A 24,367-nucleotide genomic window follows, 5' to 3' on the forward strand; every position below is an offset into this window, starting at 1 on the left:
CTCGATCCACGCCGATTTGGCGGTGCATTCGACCATTGCCTGGTCTGTGCTAGCGGTGCATCATCGAGTGGAGAGCACCAAGGAATTGGAGAGTGGACTGATGTCATGAGCACCACTCACAATCAAATCTCTTTTGCTCTACTTCCCTTTCTCGTCTTTTTGATTTCCTCGCTCTCGCGAGTCCTGTCACCATCGGCTGCCATTCCGAACTTTTTCGCTAGCAAAAAACATGAGGAGATGATGATGGCCTCGATCGCGATCGACCCTAATCAGGATCAGCACTCGCCAATGTCCGAAATCAGAGACTTTTACTAGTGTAGTGTAGCGACAAGACAGAAGGCTGGGATCCTGGGGAGGATGCTCCGCCTTGAAAAGCATTGATTCAATCGATGATTTGACAGGTCTTAAGTGTGGAGCCCTTTCCCGCAGCGTGCTAACAACCTGAAGCCCAGAGAGGCAGCCCCGCTGAACATGGTCACTCGTCCCGCTTGGCATTTTCTGCCCAGAGTCTAGTCTTTTCTACACAAACAACGAAGAGACCGAGGTCACAGAGGTCTCAGCACCACTAGAAGCTCAACGTGCAAGACACAATGCGCACGAAAAGCATCGAAGGGGAAAAGGGAAGCTCTTCTTGAATGCCGAATATTCGGTGAGACACGCTTGACCACTATTACCCTCTGTGCAGCAGCAGCACCACCACGTCGACCACAATACTGGTCCAATTCTGAGCAACTACACTAGAACGGGGACTTTGTCAAAATGAAGTGTCTCTGGCTCGAATACTCACGATGGCGCTAGTTTCATTCTCATAAACTATCATTGACAGAATAGTCCGTACTCCATTGCAGCAAATAGTCCCTGATGAGAGCGAAGCAAAAAAAAGAAAAGAAGATAGGAAATAAAACCGCCCAACCACCTGGATAAGCCACAAACACTACCAACCTCAATAACCGCACCTCACTACTGACTGCACATACCGTCCTGAACGGGATCTCTATGTACACCACCTACACTACAGTCAACAATTGCAGTATCGAACCTCATTTCAAGAAATTATAACCCCAAGATCCAGTCATTCATTCAGTCATCCTCATCACCAGTAACACAAGCATCCCCGCCCTTCTGCCCCTGTGTACCACCATTCTCATTTCCCATCTCCGTCATCTCCTACGAACAAACCCCCAGCTGTGCGACCACATGTCATACTCATAACCTCATTTGCTGTGCAAACGCTTTCAAAATGGCACACAGCGACGGGTAACGGGTTACTCCGTCCCTCCTCTGTGTGAGCCTGTGCGTCCTGCAGTGGGGTGTACGGGATTTGGTTGTGTAGGGCCTGGATTGCACTGTCCAGCTTTACATGGCAAATCCCCTCTTCTTTCACCTCAATCTGCAAACTTCACGTTGCCTTTTGCCAAGCATCTTATGTCCATTTAATATTCACTTTTATGCCTATTGGACGACTTGTTTTTTTTTTGTCTGTTCCTTCAAGTTCCTGAAACTCCGCAAATCATGCCCCAGGGCTTCGCTGTTTGAATCAAAACCTAACGAGCTCTTCAGGGTTCCAGCGAGTCCACGTTTACTCGTGCAGCCGCACGTTACATACAAATGGTCCAAGCATGTGTACCTAGGTATGCATGCTTCGTGCAGTGGTTTGCATATTTTTTGCGGATGCTGCTACGTAGATACATTATGCAAAGGCTTTACCGCCTTTCAAATGCCGCAGAAACTCGACATCGAGCTGAAAAGGTACATGATTGCGGTGTGTGCGTGAAGTCGGATCGTCAGTAACATGATCAATGTCAATCAGACGTCAACATTCCGTGAACGTGTCCTATTCACGTCGTCGGTGATGTTTTCCAAGGTGTGGAATTTGAATGAAAAGGTTTACGCCGAAAGTTCGGGTGACGTTGAGACGAACGGTGGGTCCATCCGCACAGCCGGAAAAGGCGACATCGGAGATTCTCAGATGTCAACGAGAAGACAAAATACCTTCCTTGGAAAGACGTCTAACAACTCTTCTCGTATCAAAGATGCCATGATCAGATCACCAGATCGTCTTGAAGGTCATTGGTGTTGAAACGCGGTGGAAACAAAATTACTGATGAAACACAAAAATTGGGGGGGAAAAGCCAAGAAAAGGGAAGGAAGCCCTCACCACAACCACCACAATCGTCGAAACTAGGGTACCAATTTACCAAACACAACAACCCTCATCGTCAATCGTCAAATATCACGTACCAAACCTCCAGACAAAACCTCATCAAACATTCACCTAAACATCGTCACCACACCGTCACCACACCGTCACCGCCACCATCGCCACATCAACCAAAATTACCTACTCTTCACGACTCCACCAGTTCTGACCGATCGCCGATCACGCTGGCCCGACTGTCCCGATCCCTTTACTCCGTTCCCAGTCCAATCAACATCAACAAAAAGTCCCCTACCACCTAAAATGAATGACAGTCCAAATTTTATGGAACATGATAATATTCGGAAAATAGATCCCCGTAAATCAACAAAGTGAAATCATGAAAAATGGTTAAAGGACAAAAAGAACATGCATACAAACGACACGAGGGATTCGTCGATCGTCAACGACTCTACTAGTAGACTCTCGTCTGGACATCACTGGCTTTCCTCACCTATGGGCGATTTATAAGCCGACGAAATCCTTGTGTTTTATAGTCTGTATGGTCATATGTGTTTTCTTTCGGGTGGGAAAAGGGGGTCATGAACCCAAGTGCAAGTGTAAGTGTAAGTTAGGTAGGCGAATCTTCCCTCAATCATCATAGGGGCAGCTGAAGAGGGAATGAATGAGAAGGATAGGTAAGAAAGCGACAAACCAACCCTACCAACAATTCCAGCCTGGCCTCTCTTTCAATAGTCTGAAGTCTTCGTGGCCGCCGCCGCCGCCGCTCTGGGCAAAGCAGCCATCAATCACTCCGAGGCATAGCACTCAGGACGTATGTTCATGTCAGCAACGATTCTTCTGACTTCCACTTTGGTGGACGTTTCGGCACGATCCTTCCATGTTCCTTTCATGTTGTCACTGGTGTTTCCAAACCAAACTAAACCAACCCGTGCGCAAAGTAGTCGTACGTTGACGGCCGGCCCCGAGGCAGTTGGGGGAGTTCTTCAAAAAGTTCTTATTTCTCATACTACGCCGAAGTGACTGTTTACGGTCAGGACTGGACCTCCCACTACCTACTATGTAGTTCGTATAACTGCCGTGGGGAACCTTTGAACCAGAAGCGTGCTGTCCCTCCTATGGTACCTAGCTACCAAGCTGAGCTGAGTAGATCTGGAACCATCTGATCAAAAAACTCACAAACCTCCCCGAATGCTTCTTCTGCCAGACGACGAAGAACTACCTAGGTATACTCGTCCTGAACAAAGTAGCCGAGACCTTTGACATTGTACCTTACCTTGCCTAGGTATACTCCTACTACCTCTACGCATCCAAGCGCCTTTGTAACACCTCTGGTGTTGAGTTCTTGTAGGCATTTGCTGAATAAAAATTTCCAAATAGGACGCTATATGTAGTCGATGTCTTTTCGAATCTATGTGTTGTAATCCCTATTACAGTCTTACAACGGTTTTTTCTTTTTTTTTAAAAAAAAGAAAACCCCCCCGAAAAAAATTAATCTTAACGAGCGGTAGTGGACTGGTTTACCTACCTCTAACCTGTTGGTTGGTCTTATTTATTATATCTCGGACGAAATGTACTCGAGCACCAGACTGTCCTTGGCTTGACCTCGCCTCTTTTTTCTTTGTCCTTATTTGGCCTTTCATGTGGACATCGGCTACTGCTAATACTCCTACTTGTGCTTGGGCCGTCGGGATCGTTCAAGCGTACCTCTGTCCGAAACTTAGTCGCAACGAAGCCAACGCAACCAAAGAGACACCGCCAGCCAGTCAGCCAGTCAGGCTAGGTACTCCCCATAACACAGCCAGGACCACCCGAAGGAACGGCTACCTCTACCTCTGCTAGGGCATGAGACTGTAGGCTACGTATGAGACGAGAGGTTGAAAAAGAAGTTGAGGGATGAGTGACGGTTGGGGATCTCTGAGTTATAGGGAAGGACGAGAATAGGGTACTGGTAAAAGGGAAAATGTGGAGTTCTGTAGAGACCCTCAAATTGAGTCTTTGCGAGCTACTTGTAGAAGACAGCTATGGTTAGGTAGGAAAAAGTATTTCTGTATAAAAGGTATACGCAATCGGCTTTAGGGTACGATTTTGTGGACGATAACATTGTCGTGGTGTAGTCAAGAATTGATGAAAGATTAGGTACCTAGAGGTAGGAAGTTTATAGGGTTAAAGAAAAGAGAAGACAAAAACCAACAAGATATCCAGCGATCATAACCAGAACTGCCCCCCAAACTAATCCCAATCCCATCTCACTCCCATCAACTTCAAACGAAAAAACGAGGATATCCGTCCCTGCTACTGATCCTCCAAAACGGCTCCGACTGCCTTGCCTGCTCCTAGAGATATAACACGGAGGAAACCACCTCACCCAAGATCTGCCCATTCCGACCATGCCGGTGAACGTTCGATGTCTCCAGGTACAACTACCCCATAACAGCAATGACTGGCGGAGGCAGAGCAAACCCATCGTCTGGAACAGCAGCTGGTAAGTTCAAACCCAGCTGGAGCTCGCCCTCTGGTGCTGGCGTGGCCAAACCCATGACGATTTGCGCCTCGTGAGGGTGCTGGGGCACAAGGACTGGTGTAGGGAGGCCAGCCACGATCTGTGTCTCATGTTGTTGATGAGGCACCACCACTGCAGGAGCGACTGGCTCGGGCATAACAGCAAGGACTGGTGGAGGCAGAGCAAACCCATCGTCTGGGACAATTAGTAAGTGCATCTCGGCCTCTGGTGCTGGCGTGGCCAAACCCATGACAATTTGCGCCTCGTGCGGATGCCCCCCTTGGGGTACAAGGACTGGCGTGGGGAGGCCAGCCACGATCTGTGTCTCATGATGTTGATGAGGCACCACAACCGTAGGGGTGACTGGCTCGGGGTGCGGTTGCTGCTGTGGTTCTTGTTGTGCAGCTATGACCTGCTGCTGCTCCTGTTGCTGCTGCTCCTGTTGCTATTGTTCCTGCTGCTCCTGTTGCTGCTGGTTGAGTTGCTGCCCGGGCTCATTATGGGCTTGGTCCTGTTCCTGAATTTCGGGGAGCGGGGGAGGAGGCCATTCCCAGAGGTCCAGCGAGGGCAAACTATCGTCGTCGTCGTCGGTTTCGCTCTCGCCATCATCACTAGAGGTAATCTCCTCATTCTCCCTCTCATTTTCTTCCTTGTCGTCTTGTTCCTCCCGATTCTCCTGCTCTTCACCTCCCACCCCGGCTTCTGATGACTCCGTCACCTCGGTCTTTTGGCGCTTGGACGGGCGGTCATGCTGATCACTTTCGTGGTGGTCGGGAACAATGGGTCTTTTCTCGCCGTCCATCTTGTTTGCTTGGTCCCGGTGGACAGATGGTAGAAAGGGAATAAGATCTGGCTTCTCCGTTGAAGTTGAAGGGTCGAGGAAACGTTATGGTGAACGAACCGCCAATAGCGTCCTTGAGAGTTAAGTGAGAAGAGAACTGATGGAGATGATGATAGTACGAAGATGGAGAAGAAAGGTAAAACGGAAAGGAGAAGATAGGTAGCTTTATAGAGCTGGAAGAGGCCGTTCCAGTACTCCTTCATCGCCTTCGATGCATACGAAATCCAGGAAACATGATGTTTTTTTGTGCGCAATCACTTTGGTAGGTACATTGCATAGCTGCGAAGCGGGAATTTTTACTCCTCTTCTTTTTTTAGTCCGAGATCAAGAGGCAGTGAGTGGTAAGCCATCAAAAGACCGAAGAATGGCAAAGGTTCTGGAGGACGAAATGGGGCTTAGAGGTATGTACCTCTACGCATGAACATACATATAAACGGCGGCCACGGCAATGGAATTTCCACAGGACTTGGACGTCCGTGAGGCTCTGCACATTGGTATATATGCAACACCGGCATATATGCAGCTTTTTCCAACAGTCTTTGGGTTTGAATGGCCGAGATCCGCAGATTAAGGTATGAGATGCCGGACATGGGCCAATTTGAAGTCGAGGGGGTCACAATTCCCAACTGCCGGGCCTAACATGCATGTTATCAATGCACTGGAGTGCCGGGCTGGACCAGAACTTGATGAGCCGTGCCGATGAGCGCAGGTTGCATGCCCTGGTAAAGTGCTTTGGACATACTTTGCATTGGAAAGTAGCGAGGTGCTTCTGAGCCCTTCTCGGGGCCACCCCCATTTTCCCGAGAGCCATTATAGTTGGGGTCGGAAATGTAGTCAAGCCAAGCAGGCCGTGGAAAGTACGAAGCCCTGTCTCCAATTCACATGTCAGTCAAAGTTCTCTTGACCCATTAAACGGCTGCGATGAACGAAGCTTGATTGCCATTAGGGGTGGATGAGATGATGACTGACATCGGCCTTCCAAGCTTAGAGTAGGTACGCTGCCTCCTCGACTCTCCCTGGCGTCTCAAAGCTGTCCAACTCGGAGTGGCGCTGGTTGGAGCTGTATGCGTCTTTTCTTTTTTTTCCCTTTTTTTTTTGGCAGACACCATCGCGCAGATTTGCTATTGACGCATGCAAAGCGAGGTTCCATGCGTCAAGCGGTGCATGGCGTGGGGAAGAAAAGGGCGATGAAATAAGTGATCAAGAAAAAAGAGAGGAAATTTTCCAGCCTCAAGGACAGGAAGACCTAAATACTGGAGAAAGTCATTACCAACGCGACTTCTTTCCATGGAGGGGATGTTAGCGCAGAAGCGACACGACGGTCTCGTTGCAAAGACCTCCTTCCTGTTGTGGGAGGCACTTTCCTTGGATCTCGTTGAGTAATACGGTATGACTAAGTTGGTAAGAGTCAACTGCGTGTCCAACCTGTTGGTTGCAATGGAACAAGTTCATGAGTCGTAGCCAAACTCAGAACGTGCATATACAACAAGTGCAAGTGGACATTGGAGACACGAGTTTGGAGCTCGGTATTGCCCCGGAACTCAGTCTCTTCTAGAAGACAAAATGCATAAGCTACATATCTGTTCATAGATGACAAGCAAGGAAGTCCGAAATTAATGTACTTTTATTTCACACTTATTTGTTGTGAAGAAATCATGATCGAGTGTCCAAGATGGGTTTTGCAGCGGTTTGGTGGAAGAAAAGAGCGAGTGGGCCCCGAACATGCAACTTCCCCTACAGTCCGCCGATATCCAAAAAGTCAACAACACGCCCGCCATGACGCTGATTGCACAAGAAACCAAAAAAGAAGAAACAAAAAGGAAAGAGGAACACCAGATCAGACAAGAAAGAAATCCTCCCTCTCCGCCGTATCAGCGAGTTCCCCATCCATAATCCCATCGCAGTATGCTTCCCCCATCAAAAGGTACTTCTTGTCCCCCTTTTCCGGCACCGGTCGTACCACGTACGGAATCGTGTCGCCGTGGAATACAACCACTTTGTCGCCGGGCTTTGAGTGCCCCGGACCCATGCCTAGATATCCATTCTGTGTGAGGTACGGGCGTTTGCCCTGCATGTACAGCAAGGCTATATAATATCCCTCCGCCAGAAGCTCATCCATGTGCATGTCCGCCGCCAAGTTGACCTGCTTATCTCCCGCTTTGTGGGCTGTAACATAGTCATTCCAATCACCTTCCCGGCTGGCATAGTCCTCGTAGTATGCCATGAATTTCCGGTATACTGATTCCACTTTCGAGTCTGTCCTTTTCGTATGTTGTTGGCCAACCCCGTACGCGACATACTGATCCCCAATAGGCACTCGCCATAAGGCAGCATCATGGTGAGTAGTACTTGCATAAATGTTTTTGGCCCATTTGTTCTGCTTAGACATCCTCAACAACCTTTTGACAGAGTCGAAAAATTCAACGATTTTCTTAGGACCGTCACGATAACCCACATGGTCAGCCGGTGCCAGCTCTCCTAGGTCCACGATAGTATCCACGCAAAAGCCATGGACGCCTAGAATCGTAGGGGATGAAGTAGGTACCAAACCCGCTGTTCTGAACTTCCCACAGGCTGAGAATGACGTGGTTCCTACATACGTCTTATTCATCTCCTTGTCCCACTCAGGCACCCATGACGGTACTTCCCTCTCGTTCTTGGTGCTGCTCATTCCTTCCCCCGGTTGGGTAGACCTTCGTTGTCCCAGACTCCCATAACGAAGGATGTATAAACCTCTGACCCGTTGTGTTTTCCATTTCTTTTCGATTATCGCTCTTGCGGTTTGTGTCCACACTTGCGCATTGGTTGTTGACGGAGAATAATCCGGCCGAATCCCAAGCTCATCCGCGTCCCCCGCTAAGCCAAGAATTCCGTACACTTTGTCGCGCTGATTTGTAGCGTAAAACCTTGTAGATCCAGCAAAGAGTTCTACAAGGAGGTGTTCCAGCGTTTCTTTTGCATTCGGGTACTGGCAGTGCACCCGACGTTGGAAGAGCAAGTGCAATTTAAGGAAACATGAGGCGAGAATGCAATAAGTAGGTGTGTCAGGTGTCTCTAGACGTTCACGCAAGCATCTGTCCATCACAATGCAGTTCACGAGATCGGCGACTGCGGAAACCAATTTCTCAGGGACGACCTTGTAGCCACAAGCAAAAATCGTATCCGAACAGAGACAGAACTCCTGTATAGTCCACACTCGCGTGAACCATGGTCTTTTCTGCCAGCGCGCAAAATAGTCATCCCTCTTCAATACATAGACAACCTTGTATGCTTTCTTCAAGAAAGCAACGACACCAGGTTGTTCGATCTTCTTCTCGATGAGGCGATCGACGGAAAGCCACTGTCCTTCTGAGATATGGTCGCCGATCTTATCGAGAAGTTCTTGACCAATGTCTGCAAAGGCATCCATTACTTTGTCGGAGCCGTCAGCAGCAGGGCCTAGCCAAACGATGACTTGATGTGCAGACGAGTAGATATCTTTCATGAGCAGAACCTGAAAGGACTTTTCCTTGTCGTCTTCTTGGTTGATACATAGCTGGTCAATCCATAGGGGCAGGGGCTCAATCTGCCACTGGCGCTGGAGTGTTCGAAAATGGCGGAGGCAAGTATCCAGGGATGTTGTCAGACGAAGAGTTACAAAAGCTCCTCTGCCATCGTTGACTTCATTGACCACTGAAATCTCATGCGTCCTGGTGCTGTCCCCCCAAACGTATGAAAGCGCGATATAGCTGGGAGCTTGGGAGATAGGCACAGTGTAGATGTAGCCGGATAGGTCGTCCGTATAAGTAGACCCGGGATGGAGGTCGAGCAGACGGATTTCGGTTGACGGATCAAACAGACGAACCGAGTCATAACTGAACAGGCTGTCGGTCAACGTTGCGTCCGTCTGCGGGGAACAAGCCATGAAGACGAAGAGATCGGACGGCGCTCGAGATTAAGAAATATGCAAGTGGGATCAATGTTAACAGTTCTGGAAAGACGACTGCTGCAGACGCGATGGTGTTGCAAGTTTACATAGAGGCTGAAAATCCATTCATATGGCTGCCTGACCTGAACCCAAGAGGCCATCGACGCTAGGGTCACACGTTGAGGTTACATGGCGAGGTTACCATTCTACATGACGAGGTAACGTGGCGTGTGATTGGCTAGGCAAGCAGGGCCCGGAGCCGAGAATACCTCCAACATGTTGCGGCGGTCGTGAAATAATCGAATGTTGTGGTTTTCGCCATGGGAGAGGACCGAGGCCATGCAGAACTATGTAGGGGAACTGAGCAGTAAGAAGGAAATGAGGAAAATGGCAAGGCAGAAAAAAGACTGAAGGAGAGAGGATGAAAATGGGGTCGAAGGAGGGGAGAAGAAAGACATGGAAAATAAGAAAAGAATGATAGAGGAAAAGCCTCCTGGATGGTGGCCCAAATTGCTTCATTACCAAACACTGAATGGTGGGTGTTCTGTTGAGATTGAGAGAGGAAGAAAAGGAGGAAAAAAAACCCGAAGCTGGAAGAGATCGGCCCGGTCGTCAACCCCAAATCAATTGGCACAATGCACCTTCTCGAGTTGTTTCTGCCATCCACTCCTGCTCTTCCTGGTTCCCCGAGGCCCGAGCTGTCAATTACAAAGAATGGCAAGAACCTAGAGGTACAGATAGGTAAGACCAGCCGGAGGAGTTCGGGACACGCATTTTGCCCCTCACAAAAGGGAGGCGCAAATATACCTACCACCCACCAAAGTACATTGAATACAAGGAAAGAGCTTCCGGACCGCGATAAACCATTCCAAGTTGCACAGGGCAAAATTTCGTTTCCTACTACCGATCCATAACATCAATACCAGGCGAGTGTCCTGGGGTGTAAGAGATGAGGCTATCGAAGTGCTGAGGACCCGGCTGGACCTTTTGCATAAAATGCTGACAGAAAGTGCAATAATATGGGGTACATTCTACCTACTTAGATAAGTCGTCAGGCAAGCGCTCCAAACGTAGGTAGATTGCATGGTGATGTATTAGAAGTGAAGGTGATAGGATGTGAAAATTGCAACAAGCTGTTTTTCACAGCAAGTAGCGACTTGGACGAACTTTGTTATCTTGGTATCAGGGTGATTGTTGAGGGAGAAAAAAAAAAGGAGAAGGAAAAAAAAACATTACAGGTCAGCCAGATGAGCATGTTCGGGGTTGTTGGATGCCACCAACCCTGTATTTTAAATGGTGTTTTGGTGATTGTCTACGACATTTGAGGAGGACATATTGAGCGGGATTCGGAGAATGACACGGAGGAATAACGAATGGAAGGAAAGGGTCGGTGTTCTGCATACGAGCAGTGCATATGCATTTAATTCCTGCGAAAACCTACGGATGTCCGGTATCACCGAAGGACATCTGGCTGGCTCTGCCATAAAAAAAACAGGTCTCTCTTCCTTGCATTCTGATCTCCGACTCTAACTTCTTCGCAACTAAAACATATTGTTTACAATAACATAACACATCCTACAACGACTCTAGCATACACCATGAACAAGCAAGGAGATCTCGTTGAAATCGGCCGTGGCAATTGTGGCTCCGTCTGGGCCGAACGCCTCTCTGACGTCGACGACAATGACGAGGATAACAAGTCTGTCATCAAACGCGAGGATTGTAACACCGGCCGTTCAATCACCAAGGAACACGATATCCACAAACACATCCTCGCCCGTTTGGCAGCAGCAACCATGACATCAAAGTCAGACAGCAACCTGATCACAGGCTATCGAGTCGACATCCCCACCGCCATCGACTTCATCGCCTCGACTTCCCCGGAATGGGCTTTTCTTCTGCCCCGTCTCCCCAAAGACTTCCAACCATGCAAGGCCATCAGGAATGAAAGAATCCCGCAGATGCAGCAATACGTCCGTCAGCTCCTCGTCCAAAGATTTCATGGCGGCCACGGTGGATGTGAAACCAGAAGCGAGAAACTCGCTGCCGACCTTCTCGATCTCGCGAGGACGGAACAAAACTGTTTGGTCCGCCCTTTCCTTGGACGACGCCGCCTACCAAGAAACAGACCTCGGATGATATCAGCCGTCAGCTTCCGCAACTTTCCACTCCACCTCGATCAGATCGAAGAACTCGGGCTTCCAAAGGAACAATACGCCATGGCCATGGCTGACACGCTTGCGTTTCTTCATTGGGAGGCGGAGGTCGACGCGCGAGACGTGGAGTTTGTTCTTGCTCGGCCACGGTCCTCTTCTGCGTCGTTGTCGGCGCCCAGCATCGGCTCCAAAGCATTCAGCTCAGGAGGACTATTCGGCACTCACGCAATGTGGCTGCTAGACTTTGACTGCTGCAAGAAGATGACAATGCCAGAGGTAATGGATGACGGTGGTAAAGTGGCAACCGAAGTTGCATTTCTGGAAGCCGCTGCAGCAAGTTTTTGGGGAAATGATCCGTGGTATCATAGACCTCCTCTTCCCCAAAGCAACGGCAACGAAAACGGCAACCATGGTGCGGGCTCAGAGTATCAGCCCGCAGACAGCCAGCTTTGGGAGGAGTTCAAGGGGCGGTACCTGGAGACGAGTCGGCAGATTTTGGAGGGAAAAGGGAAGGAAAGCGTGGCACGGGAGTTGCCGGGAAAGGTGATGGGCATGATTTTGAAGACGAGGTGGAAGAACGGGAAGTTGGTTTACTTGAAGGACGAGGGGGAGATGAATTAGGGGCATCGTATGGGCAGTGATTGATTGTGTGGGCTTTTGTTACAATTCAAGTCAGAATGCGACGGACTTATCCAAGTAATTACCTACTTAACAGTCACGGTGTTCTTCTCACCTCGCCTTTTCCCTCGTGCTTTCCTCATACCTTTGCTCATGTGACTGCCCCTTTGGTCGCGGGAAGGTAGGGAACCAGGTCTTGGGCAACCTTACCAACTACTACCTCTAGACGGGTTTGGCACAGTCCATCACTCTTGCCTCATTCATGATCTTGAGTTCGGCAACCTGCCAATCAAGACATTTAAAGCAAACCAAGGCAACATTTCTTTCATTTCCAACGTCCCAAGTACTCTTCGTTCTTCCAACAAACCATTTCACCCACGAATCATCACCTGTGGAGACCCTACGAACAGCAACAGTCTCACGTATACATAAATCGACGGACATTCCTCCATCTCCAATTGACATCATGAGTTTAACAGAGCTACATCTTTACTTACTCTCCCTCCATGTTCGATGATCCCATAGGAAACCTAACACCAAAGGTACGCTGCGCTCCCGGTAATGTCAAAATCGATTTGTCAATGAAAAACTCTGTAGGAATATCCCTGACCACGCAACACTGCAGCAGACCTCACCTTCCACCCTGGAATTAAGGTTGCCTACACAAGCTCCCCATGACGGACGATGCCTCGAAGCTCTGGAACAACTATGTGATCCACTCCAAAGTTCACGGCGGCAGCTTCACATCCTTACCCTACCACGAACACCAAGCCCAAGTACCCGAGTGCTTTTGGTACGGCACGCCTAGCACCACCGAATCTTGGGGACTCAACATCAAAACGATTGCCGTTAATCTGTCGTTTGCTTTCACCAAGCGCGCAACTGCGTTGTGGTTGCTCGATTTCGATGATTGCTCGCCAATCACAATGGATATGCGGGGGTTGGACATGACAGTCAAGGCGTTTCTGGATATGGATTGCTATTGTCCAAAGCCTAATGCGTACAAAGAGTATGGCTCTGAGTTGGACTTCCCACACTACTCCTTTCGTCTATGTGGCAAGGCTGTTTCCTGTGTGCTGATGGCTCGGACGAGGAGTATCAAGAAGATACTGATGGAGACTGTTGCTCAAAACTGAACTGTCTTCCCTGATCCAGAATATATACATATCTCTTTCGTAACATAGCAACTAGTCGTTTCTCTATTTCCTTTCTTTTCCCCCGTTTTGTTATCTGTATCTAACAGAGTTGAGAAAGCGCGCTTGTGGGTATTGTTATCTGTTTATGGAACAAAATGAAAACACCCAATTGATATATCCCAACATCGGAACCAACCCAAAGTCCAATAAAAACAAGATGCCCTATCCATGCTGCTGACTGAAGACAAAACCCATCATTAATCTTGAACAAACCACACCGTAAAACGTCATAACACTGCACACTTTTTTACCATAAGCTTCATACACCACCCCGGAAGGGCGAGGCTACGGGTTTAACCGCTGCACATGATGCAGGACTCAGGGTTTTCGATAGAGCCTGTTGTTTAATGTGGTTAGCGTGTGTCTCGAGGTCTCACAAGGATGTTGTCATCACTTACAAGCAAGCTTTGCTTCAGAGTAGATATCCACCTCTCTCTCCTGGCTCTCCTCGTCCTTGTCCTCACTCTGGCCCTCCTTCATCTCCAGCTCCCGGGAGCTAATGGCCTCGGTCTTGACAATTGGGTCAGTAGCCAGAGCCTTGGGGCTCTCAGGCTCGGGCAAATCGGCCTTGAAACCGGCACTCTTGGCGGGCGAGACAAGTGGACGAGGCCTGTTGTCACTCTGCACAAGAGTTTCAGGAACTTCAGTGGGAGGAGGTGTGCTGGCGGGTGTGGGAACATCCCTGGTGCCGATGGGTGTGCTGGTGCCACTAACATCAGTCTGGGCGTACGGGCGGGGACCCGAAGTGTTCTCCCTCAACACGATAGACGTATAAGTGCCAGCGGGAGGGGAGCGCTTCTTAAGACCCGAGTGGGCTGGGGCCACTCGGTCATCCGTGGCCCTGAGAGCCTCCTGGTCTACAGTGAACTGGATGGGCTGAGCAGCAGCCTGCGTACGGAGGTAGTACATGCCGGTCTTGAGACCCATCTTCCAGCCGGCGAAATGCATGCTGGTAATCTTACCCATGGTGGGCTCGCGCATGTGAATGTTGAGGGACTGGGACTGATCAATGAAGGCACCACGGTCGGCAGCCATCTTGACAATGGTACGCTGGGAGATTTCCCAAACAGTCTTGTAGAGGGCCTTGATGTCATTGGGAATGCTCTGGATGTTCTGGATAGAACCGCCCTCAGCAATGATGCGGTTCTTCATGGCATCAGACCACAGGCCCATCTCCACAAGATCCCTGAGAAGCCAGGGGTTGACGACCTGGAACTCGCCGGCGAGCACACGTCGTTGGTAGATGTTGGAGGTATAAGGCTCGAAGCACTCGTTGTTGCCAAGAATCTGAGAAGTGGAAGCAGTGGGCATAGGAGCAAGCAGCAGACTGTTGCGGACACCGTACTTCTTGATGTCCGCCTTGAGAGCAGTCCAATCCCAGAGGTTGGTGGGAGTGACGTTCCACATGTCATATTGGAGGATTCCCTGGGAGACGGGCGAGCCCTCGTAGGTGGCGTACGGACCCTGCTCCTTGGCGAGCTGGCAAGAGGCAGTAAGAGCGGCGTGGTAGATGGTCTCGAAAATCTGGATGTTGAGCTTGCTAGCCGCGTCAGAATCGAAGGGCATGCGGAGAGCCAAGAAAGCATCAGCAAGGCCCTGAACACCGACACCAATGGGACGGTGACGCATGTTGCTGTTGTGGGCCTCCTTAACGGGGTAGTGGTTGATGTCAATGATCTTGTTGAGGTTGCGGACGACGACTTGAGTGACCTCGTGCAGCTTCTTGAAGTCGTAAGAGGCATTCTCGTAGTCGATAAAGGCGGAAAGGGCGAGAGAGGCAAGGTTGCAAACGGCAACCTCATCCGGGGCAGAGTACTCAATAATCTCAGTGCACAGGTTGGAGCTGCGGATGGTACCCAAGTTCTTCTGGTTGCTCTTGCGGTTGCAGGCATCCTTGTAGAGCATGAAGGGGTTGCCCGTCTCGGTCTGGGCCTCGAGGATGGCATACCAGAGCTTCTGGGCCTTGACGGTCTTGCGACCCTTGCCTTCCTTTTCGTACTTTTCGTACAGAGCCTCGAACTCGTCACCGTAAACGTCGGCAAGGCCGGGGCACTCGTGGGGGCACATGAGAGTCCACTGGCCGTTCTGCTCGACACGCTTCATGAAAAGATCGGGGATCCAGAGGGCAAGGAAGAGATCGCGAGCGCGCACTTCTTCCTTACCGTGGTTCTTGCGAAGGTCAAGGAACTCAAAGACATCGGCGTGCCAAGGCTCAAGGTAGATGGCGAAAGCACCAGGACGCTTGTTGCCACCCTGGTCAACGTAGCGGGCGGTGTTGTTGAAGACACGGAGCATGGGAACAATACCGTTGGATGTGCCGTTGGTACCAGCAATGTAGGAGCCAGTGGCACGAATACGGTGGATGTTGAGACCGATACCGCCAGCCATCTTAGAGATCATGGCGCAGGTCTTGAGGGTATCGTAGATGCCCTCGATGCTGTCTTCCTTCATGTCGACCAGGAAGCACGAAGAGAGCTGGGGCTGGGGAGTGCCGGCGTTGAAGAGAGTGGGAGAAGCGTGGGTGAAAGTCTTGAGGGACATGAGGTTGTATGTCTCAATGACCCGCTCAACGTCGTCTCCCCAGATACCGACAGCAACACGCATGATCATGTGCTGGGGACGCTCGGCAATCTGGCCATCGAGCTTCAATAGGTATGATCGTTCGAGTGTCTTGAAGCCGAAGTATTGGTAGTTGAAGTCACGGTCGTAGACAATGGCAGAATCGAACTCGTCCTTATGGCGCATGACACACTCGTATACGTCCTTGGCGATCATGGGGGAATGTTTGCCGGTCCTGGGGTTGACATAGTTGTAAAGCTCGCTGATGACGAATGACCATTGCTTCTTAGTCTGCTTGTGGAGGTTGGACACGGCGATACGGGCGGCGAGGATGGCATAGTCGGGGTGGGTGACGGTCATGTAGGCGGCAGTCTCGGCAGCCTAGGGAAAGATTATGTGTTAGCTCATGATTTATAATCGGTACAAGGAGGAGAAGGAATGGAGAGGAGGTGCTTACCAGATCGTCTAGTTGTGCTGTGGTAACGCCACCGTAGACGCCAGAGATGACCTTTTGTGTAATGGCTACAGGATCAACATGGTTCATGTCGAGGCCATAACAGAGCCTCGAGACACGAGCTGTGATCTTGTCGAACTGGACGCGCTCCTGGCGGCCATCTATGAAGAGGGAGTCAGCATTGGGCGTGATGATGGTATTGCTAGGAAGGGAGAGTCGTGAACATACCGCGCTTCTTGACATACATAATGTCTGATGTGTGGGGGTGAACGTGAAGAAGAGGGAACAAGAACAAGTACAGTTATTGACAACCAAGATGGAGAAGACAAAACAGAAGAACACTTGAACTAGAAGTGGTGCTGCTGCTGGGCCGTTGACAGGATTCGACTACGCTGACAAATGGCACGAGCAGGAAGACGACTAACACCAAGATAGACCCAAGCAATCTCGAAGTTGTCTTGGGGGAATTGGGTATGGGATGGAGGAGGAGGAGAGGGAAGGACAGTAACTTGAAGTAGTCACAGTCACGGAAGAGACGGGAGAGAAGTGGAAGGGAGGGAAGAGATCGAAGGAGAAGGCAGCGAGAAGGATGGTTTTTCGAGATTGGCGCGCCCACTCTTTTCTAGCGCTCGTCTTGGACTGGAAACTGCCAGTGCCAATGCGGGACCTCTATGGGCCGGCCGTCAAAAGCGCGTCTCACCCACCGCAGTGCAGTATGTGTGCATTTTGGAGTACTGGGAGCATCTGGACGCGTCTCACTGCGGGCTGCTACAGTTTTTGTTCTTTTGGAGCGCGTTGTAGCCTGGGGCTGGAGGGGAGGCCCCACCAAAAGTCTCCTGGGGCTCGTCCCCCCTCCCCCTGGCCCGATGTTAAACAAAACACTGCAGCTGCCACCCCACCTTTTAACAGCGCTAGAGGTAGCACCACTTTACACGTCCAGAACGACGCGTCTGTAAATTACATCATCGTAAGCAATGCGGAATTGTGAATTGCCGTGAACATTACTCTTTTACTTTTGCCTTTTCAATTTGGGACAAAATTGACAGATATTCACAGAGCCGTATCAGCCATTTGTTTACATCGCGCCCTGCTGCCTGACAGTCTGACACTAGCAAAATCCCAGACCCGCGCGGATCCGTAACTCCAGCCATCGGCACCTTCAAACCCGCCCAAAAACACGGTGCTTAAGTAATCATGGGTGCGCGCCCTGCAGCGACTGAGCGGATGAGCTGCAGCAAGCCAAGCATGGCCCCTGTCAGGTCCCAATCCAATGTTCAAGCTTGACCTCTCTCCATCCGACAGCCAACTCTTACTGAGTGAGAGACGACATCACACTGCCCTGTTCATCTCGTCCGATGACTTAGGAAGAAGGGAAACGTGCGTTTTTAGGGTTTCAAGTTTTAATCTGAGTGTTTAAAGGTGCAAGGGAAGACAAGAGATTGAGGGTTTGACCATACCGCTTTGTTGATGAGATTGAGTGTCTCACGACCAAGTCTGCACATCCTCACAAGACCACAAATCTTGAGCAGCCGTAACTGCAATATCATAGCACCATTGACAGCCATGGCGTCTAACTCTACCCTGGCGAGCAATGGCCCGTCTGAGACTACAACTTATAAGCCCAGATATATCGATGTAAGTCACTCGATCACCAAATAATGTTTGCTTTGGTGACCATCAACACCAGAAGAAATACATGTCCATCAAAACACCCACTAACTGACATGTGACACAAAAGATCGGAATCAACCTCGCCGACCCCATCTTCCGCGGCCACTACCACGGCAAGCCGCGCCACCCCGATGACCTCGCCGGCGTCGTCCAACGCGCCATCGACGTAGGCTGCACCAAGCTCATCGTCACCGGCTCCAGCTTCAAGTCCTCTCGCGACGCCCTCAAAATCGCCCAAGAGTTCCCTCATCACGTCTACACAACAGCCGGCATCCACCCCTGTTCCTCCTCCATCTTTTCCACCTCGCACCACATGCACCATGACGAATCCGGCTCCGAGTCCGAAACATCTCCTGCTGCTGCTACTGCCGCCGCTCCAGAAACAGCAGCCGACTCGGCCTCCACCCCGATCCCCATCTGCGCCGACCCCGACCCTGACGCCCCACAACCCGAAGACCCTTCTCTAATCGACCACGTCCGCACCCCACAACTCATCGCCTCCCTCTCCAACCTCATCGATTCCAACCGGTCTCCAAAGGGGGGACTCATTGCCTTTGGCGAATTCGGCCTCGACTACGACCGTCTGCACTACTGCTCGCGCACCATCCAATTACATTCCTTCCGGGCCCAACTCAGCCTTGCCGCCTCCCTCACCCCGCAGCTCCCTTTATTCCTACACTCGCGCGCCGCCCACCGGGACTTTGTCGATTGTCTTAAGGAAGCTTTTGGTCCGAACCTCGAGCGACTAGAAAAGGGCGGGGTGGTGCATTCCTTCACCGGCACGCTAGAAGAGATGCAAGAGCTGATGGATTTGGGACTATTCATCGGTGTGAACGGGTGTAGTTTCAAGACGGAAGAAAACTGTGCGGTTGTCAAGCAGATTAGGCTGGACAGAATCATGTTGGAGACGGATGGGCCTTGGTGTGAGGTACGGGGCGGACATGAGGGGTGGAAGTACTTGGTGAAGTATTATGCGAGGGAGAGGGAGGCTAAGGAGAAGGCTGAAGCGGAAGCTAAGGCCAAGGCGGACGAAGAGGCGAGGAAAAAGAAGGTGGAAGAAGAAGAGGAAGCAGCAAAGGCCCTCGCAGACGTTTCTATAAACGGTAATGGAACGGAACTCCCAACCGAAGTGGAAGCCGGGGACGGTACCCCGGACGTTAGCGGGACCTCCACACCCAACCCCAGTGGCCAACAACAACCGGGTCAAAAACGCGAACGGCGCAAGAAGCAACCTCAAACGCCTCCACAGCCAAAGAAGAACAAGAACGCAAAGAAGGAATCTGAAGTGCCTGAGCGGTTCAAAGTCGTCAAGAAGGAGAAATGGGAGGAGGGAGCTATGGTCAAGGGTCGCAATGAGCCGTGCACGATTGAACGGATTGCGATTATTGTAGCGGATATCAAGGGCGTCTCAGTGGAGGAGGTGTGTGAGGCTGCTTGGAAGAATACTGTCAAGGTGTTTGGGGTGGAGGAGTGAGGTGAGGTGAGATGATGGAGACGACAAGAAGAGGGTGAGGAGAAGGTAGAAGAGAAGGTAAAGGAGTTGGGGCGTTGTTTTTCAGTTAGGTATATAAATCTGATGAATGCCCGAAAAGAAGGTCATGTTTCGACGAGAAACCCATCCTGATCTGAAATGGCAGGTGACCATGTCCATCGTTGATAAATAAACCGTACAATACCATAGACGCTGCTTCCCACTTTGCGGATGCTAGTTCAGTTCTGTAATGAAGGACGGGATGCTATTCCCAACGCCAAACGCCACTGCTACTGCTACTGCTACTGTACCCGGACACATCCATGTAGTGTAACACAAACACAAACCCCCTTTTCATAACCCTAACCCTGTTCGATCTTGCCTTGCCTTGCCCAACTTTACCTCCCTCAGCCTCTGTGTTATTTCCATCTTTCAAACCACTGCACCCTCCCAAGGGATGGAAATCAAAGACCACTTCCTTTATTCCCCCTAATCCTCCCCTCCCTAACCTTTCCAACAGTAACACCCTCTTCCCCAGTCAACCACCCCGGCATTCTCTCTCCATCGACAATCCCCGCCTCAACTAGTTGTCTGATGCCGGCAAAGACGTGCGAGCCGTGGAAGGTTAGTTTGACGTTTGGTCGCCATTCTTCTCTTTCTTTCCCTGCCGCTTCTGCTGCTGTGCCATTGGAGCTACTGGACCCAGACCTCCTATCACCGGAGGTATCTTTGTCTCTTTCTTTTTCTCGTTCTCTGTCTCGTTCTTTTTCTCTTCCTCTTTCTTTTTCTCTGTCTCTGTCTCTATCTCTATCTCGTGACGAAGACGAAGACGAAGAAGAGGAAGTAGAGGAAGAAGAATGGGTGGAAGAAGAAGAAGGAAACTCGTCTTCGAGAATAATATCCACCCTCTCCACACCTTTCCCGTCTCCCACCCGTGCAGTCTCGGCGAACCTCGCTTTAGCCACCAGTTTTCTCCTTTTCTTCTCCCTCTCTTCCCTTCTTGCGCCAGGCAACAACAACGGCGGCTCCAACCTCTTCTTCTTTCTCCCAGCAGCTCCGTTATGTTCCTCCTTGTCACCCCCCCCCTCCTCCTCTTCAGAAAGCGGAGGCGAAGGCAGCACCGTATCAAGCGGCGTCTCCCTGTTGCCTCTTTTCCCCTTTCCCTTGTCGCGCATCTCATCAGCGTAGATACTCCACCCCCCACCCGCTGCTCCTTGCCTGGTATTTGCGCCGCCGCGGCGGTCCAAGAGTTCATTCAGGTTGCGCGTCGCTAAGCTGGTTGGCTTCAAGCAAAAGCGCTGGCGGGGACGGGATAAAGCGGCGGGGATGCCGACCAGCAGTAAGTGCTGGAGGGATTTGGCTTCGCCGGCTGTGGTGTTGATCCCTGTGGTCTTCGTGGCTGCCGAGGAAGGGCCGGCGGCAGGGGCGAAGCCGGAGAGGAGTTGAGGTTTGGAGATGTAGATGTAGGGAGAGGCGTCGGGAAAGGCGATGTAGACGGTGCGGGAGGTGTCAAAGGTGGTTGTTGCTGCTTTGCGGCCGGTTTTGGAAGAGCCGGACTGGAGACCGAGGCTGGTGTTGTAAGGGGAGTCGAGGATGAAAATACGCAGGATCGACAGAGGTAAAGTCCGGTGGCGGTCAAAGTTGTAATGCGCCTTGACGTCCGGCGGTACCTGCGCTTGGAGGTTCTTGAGAAACGTAGAAGGGTGAAACCGCGGGATAACGAGCGATTCTTTGTCGACTTCCGGCTGTTGGTCCTCCTCTTCTTCGTTCGTGGATAATGGTTTCAAGGGCATGATCCGATATGCCGCCCACTTCTGCGACGTCGGGTGATCATAAAGGTACTGAATATCTGCCATAGCAAGCTGATACAGCGTCAGGCCATGGCGCCAGTCCCCCTCAATAATCCTGTCAATCACCTCCCTCTTGGATCCCTTGCGCGATTGTAAACTTGTGTAAAGCTCCTGCAACGCTTCGAGCGAGCGCGCGGGCGGGTGGAAGTCGTCGGCATATTCGTCTTCGTCATCGTTATCGTCGTCATCGTATTCGGAGGAGGAGGGTTGGCGGAGGTAGGGAGCCGCTAGGGCGAGGTTGCGCTCGTCGAGCCAGTCGAGTGCGAGGGTGAGGAGTGAAGCGCGCGACAGCCGATTGAGGATCTTGAAGACGGCTGGGTTGGAGGGGTCGACGCGTAAGGAGGAGGGCAGTCGCGCGGTGGTGGGGATGGAAATGGGTGCCATTTTGCGATTGGGTTGGGGTTCATGGATTGGTGGCCCCCTCCTCCCTCCTCGTTGCGTTGTTGTTTACTGAGTAGCTTGTGTGGATGTCGCGTGCTTGGGTTTGGATGGCCTCAGTCGCTTAGATTGAATGGTCGCGGTCCGTGGCTTGGCAGTTCGCGGGCCCTGATGGATTTGTGGACCGGGCTTAGCCGACCGGGACGGGTTGTCGAGGTCGGGATGGTGGTTTGTCGAGACCGCGTGGAAGTCAACAACCGAGCGACTCGATGTGACCGTGTTGGCCCACATGTGCCGTGAACAAGCGTCTCCGGATCGACGCCGGTCAACAAAGCCGCAGCATCGGCTGGCTCGTGCGCTCAACGTCCGAGATCCAGGTACGTACCCCCGGCTAGTGGGGACTCCCACCACATACTGCCCGGGCATCCCGCCGGAGACCCGCCGAGTCCGCTTTCATCGCCGTTCTCATCCCATCTCCAATTCTCGCCTTCATCGTCCCCCTTCGATTACAGATGTTGGCAACTGGCAAAAAAATGCCTGGTAGTTCCTTGCTAGGGTTGACACTCCGCCGCGCGTCTCGACCACCACCAGCCAGGGCCAGCCAAGAATACACGGTACATGCCGTCGTGGGAATATCATTGACTCTTCACGATCATCTCACCTTTTGGCCTCAATGGCCGGTTATCTAACATTTACTCATGAATTGCTCTCCACGCTCGGCCAACCGTTCGCTTCGTCAAGACGCCGGAATAGGATTGGAATCGGCATGAAGCCTCAGCTTTGTTGTTCCTTTGTCCTCCTCCTCCTCCGGCTCGATGGAGCTTCCAGCGCCGGTGATGCCCGCTTGTGCCTGTTCCTCGCAAAACCCTGAAACAGGAGCTGGAATAACGGCAACTCCACAGCCATCGTCGATCGATTGGAAGTCTCTGATCCAAAGTTTATCTCGGGCGCAGTGCCAAGTCTGGTCAAGCAAAAGAGGTCTGACCTATAGAATGCCGCCGATCGCGGACTGTGATTTTCACTGTTTAAGCCGGATGCCGGTCACCGACGTCAACGACAGCGAGTTTGTGATCTCATACACTACACTACAGTGGAAGAGGAGGGACGATAGGATTGTCTGTTTTCGTTGCTGATAAATCGGACCCTTTTGATGTTACAGCGGTCAAGGCAGTCTTACTGCGATTACTGATACCGCTTACCGGCTGTGCATGTTGGCATTGAATTCAATCGAACCATCAAGGGATCCTTTTGTGCTTTTGTGAGTTAGCTCTGTGCAGCGTCGTCAGGGTTCACGACGTCCCTTATTGGATTATTAATACAGGCCTGACATGTGAATGGTCCGCCCTTCAGAAGACCCGTGGGAAATCGGAGGCTCTCACTCGCCAATTCGTCCCAATGCATCGTCGTGCAGATCTGGGGTGTCATTGTTCGTGGGAACGGCCTCTTTTCTTCTTCAGGGCCTGTCACGGTGTGCTAGGGGCACAATGGAGCATCAGAAGAGTATGTAGTGTACATAGAATGGGGAAGCCTTGAGGAGAAGAAACCCCTCCTAGCGGGGCGGGACCTGAGCTCGGATTTTGATCTGTTTTGGATCCGAAAGGAAGACGCTTGTGCGGTCAAGGGGTTTACACTACTATGTAGACGATTACTAACCAAAGTGATGCAGTGAGACGAGGGGTTGGACACGAAGGAAATACATATGTAGAAGAACACGACCGAAACGATGGCCCGGCAAGGTTATAACTACCGAATGATAGGCACTACACTACTGGCGTCGAAGTTGGTGAAAGAAGAGGTCAACATTTCTTTGTTGCCTCGGAGTTAACATCTCATTCGGTCGTGCGGCGCAACTGAAAGTGGAAGCACCGAGACCTTGATGACCCTCGAGTAGTACACCGTTGCTGAAACCAACGACTGCCCGACGCAAAATGGGTTTGAATAGGAAGAGAGTGAAGTGGAATGTCAGACCCTTTGAAACTGACACCAAGGGCGCAGCCTAACTATCAACGTTGATTATTCAGTTCCTACTGCGGTAAACCCGACTATGTGATCAAAATGAAAACCCCGCCAGCCATGGCGTCCTCTGCCGTGATTGGTGTCTTTGTTCTTGGTAGTATTCGGTACCGTGAGCGAGAGGGTTGCGGACAGCGTGGGAGGCCGGAGGACACTGCCGTGCTCATTCATTCGGTGATATGGATGAGAGTGAGAGTGGTGAGAATTGTGTGGTGGTGGTGGTTTTACTTCCACGTTGGGGGGGCAATTTTGCGCCGTTTACCGCCCACACCTGAACCCTACTACAGTAGGTCGGCCCATGTTGGGTTAGCAGGATCGATGGGAGTGCAGGGGTACCTCTAGGGCAGTGCATGAGGTGGTGAGCGCAAAGAGCGTGGGATGGGATGGCTTCTGACTAATCGCACAGTGAAAGGACCCCGCCAGCCCCATCCCACCAGAGAGTCCAACCAGTCATCATGGCCGATGGCCGCTCCTCGCTTTCTCGACTTTTCCACTTTCAAGTTCCATTCCCGGTTCCGTCTTCAACGACACGCACACACACTTTCTTCACACAGACACTCGGACCCTGACTGAGAACACCACAGTCAACACC

General features: G+C 51.2%; 7 protein-coding genes across 7 annotated transcripts; 3 read left to right on the plus strand and 4 right to left on the minus strand.

The window, feature by feature from the left end:
* Positions 1–4,581: 4,581 nt before the first annotated feature.
* Positions 4,582–5,463, minus strand: NEUTE1DRAFT_111459 (uncharacterized protein; the record flags this gene model as incomplete). Its single annotated transcript, XM_009854321.1, has 2 exons — positions 4,582–5,066; positions 5,235–5,463. The coding sequence occupies 2 exons, from the start codon at positions 5,461–5,463 to the stop codon at positions 4,582–4,584; spliced, it is 714 nt and encodes a 237-aa protein (XP_009852623.1).
* Positions 5,464–7,339: 1,876 nt separating this feature from the next.
* Positions 7,340–9,570, minus strand: NEUTE1DRAFT_123454 (heterokaryon incompatibility protein; the record flags this gene model as incomplete). Its single annotated transcript, XM_009854322.1, has 2 exons — positions 7,340–9,388; positions 9,553–9,570. 2 exons carry the CDS (start codon positions 9,568–9,570, stop codon positions 7,340–7,342), a joined length of 2,067 nt encoding a protein of 688 aa, XP_009852624.1.
* A 1,359-nt stretch (positions 9,571–10,929) lies between these two features.
* On the plus strand, positions 10,930–12,186 carry NEUTE1DRAFT_45294 (uncharacterized protein; the record flags this gene model as incomplete). The annotated part of the gene is made up of 1 exon (XM_009853335.1): positions 10,930–12,186. A coding segment is annotated over one exon (1,257 nt), but the record flags the coding sequence as incomplete, so codon positions are not given.
* Positions 12,187–12,857: 671 nt separating this feature from the next.
* NEUTE1DRAFT_139150 (uncharacterized protein) lies at positions 12,858–13,319 on the plus strand (the record flags this gene model as incomplete). The annotated part of the gene is made up of 1 exon (XM_009854323.1): positions 12,858–13,319. One exon carries the CDS (start codon positions 12,858–12,860, stop codon positions 13,317–13,319), a length of 462 nt encoding a protein of 153 aa, XP_009852625.1.
* NEUTE1DRAFT_123455 (ribonucleotide reductase large subunit) lies at positions 13,312–16,883 on the minus strand (the record flags this gene model as incomplete). The annotated part of the gene is made up of 4 exons (XM_009854324.1): positions 13,312–13,716; positions 13,778–16,319; positions 16,396–16,553; positions 16,621–16,883. 4 exons carry the CDS (start codon positions 16,637–16,639, stop codon positions 13,673–13,675), a joined length of 2,763 nt encoding a protein of 920 aa, XP_009852626.1.
* Positions 16,884–17,955: 1,072 nt separating this feature from the next.
* On the plus strand, positions 17,956–19,669 carry NEUTE1DRAFT_123456 (uncharacterized protein; the record flags this gene model as incomplete). The annotated part of the gene is made up of 2 exons (XM_009854325.1): positions 17,956–18,027; positions 18,131–19,669. The coding sequence occupies 2 exons, from the start codon at positions 17,956–17,958 to the stop codon at positions 19,535–19,537; spliced, it is 1,479 nt and encodes a 492-aa protein (XP_009852627.1).
* A 118-nt stretch (positions 19,670–19,787) lies between these two features.
* On the minus strand, positions 19,788–21,768 carry NEUTE1DRAFT_66126 (uncharacterized protein; the record flags this gene model as incomplete). Its single annotated transcript, XM_009854326.1, has 2 exons — positions 19,788–20,210; positions 20,451–21,768. 2 exons carry the CDS (start codon positions 21,766–21,768, stop codon positions 19,999–20,001), a joined length of 1,530 nt encoding a protein of 509 aa, XP_009852628.1.
* Between the last annotated feature and the right edge of the window lie 2,599 nt (positions 21,769–24,367).

The sequence above is a fragment of the Neurospora tetrasperma genome (assembly GCF_000213175.1).
Source record: "Neurospora tetrasperma FGSC 2508 unplaced genomic scaffold NEUTE1scaffold_4, whole genome shotgun sequence".
NCBI classification, from domain to species: Eukaryota; Fungi; Ascomycota; class Sordariomycetes; order Sordariales; family Sordariaceae; genus Neurospora; species Neurospora tetrasperma.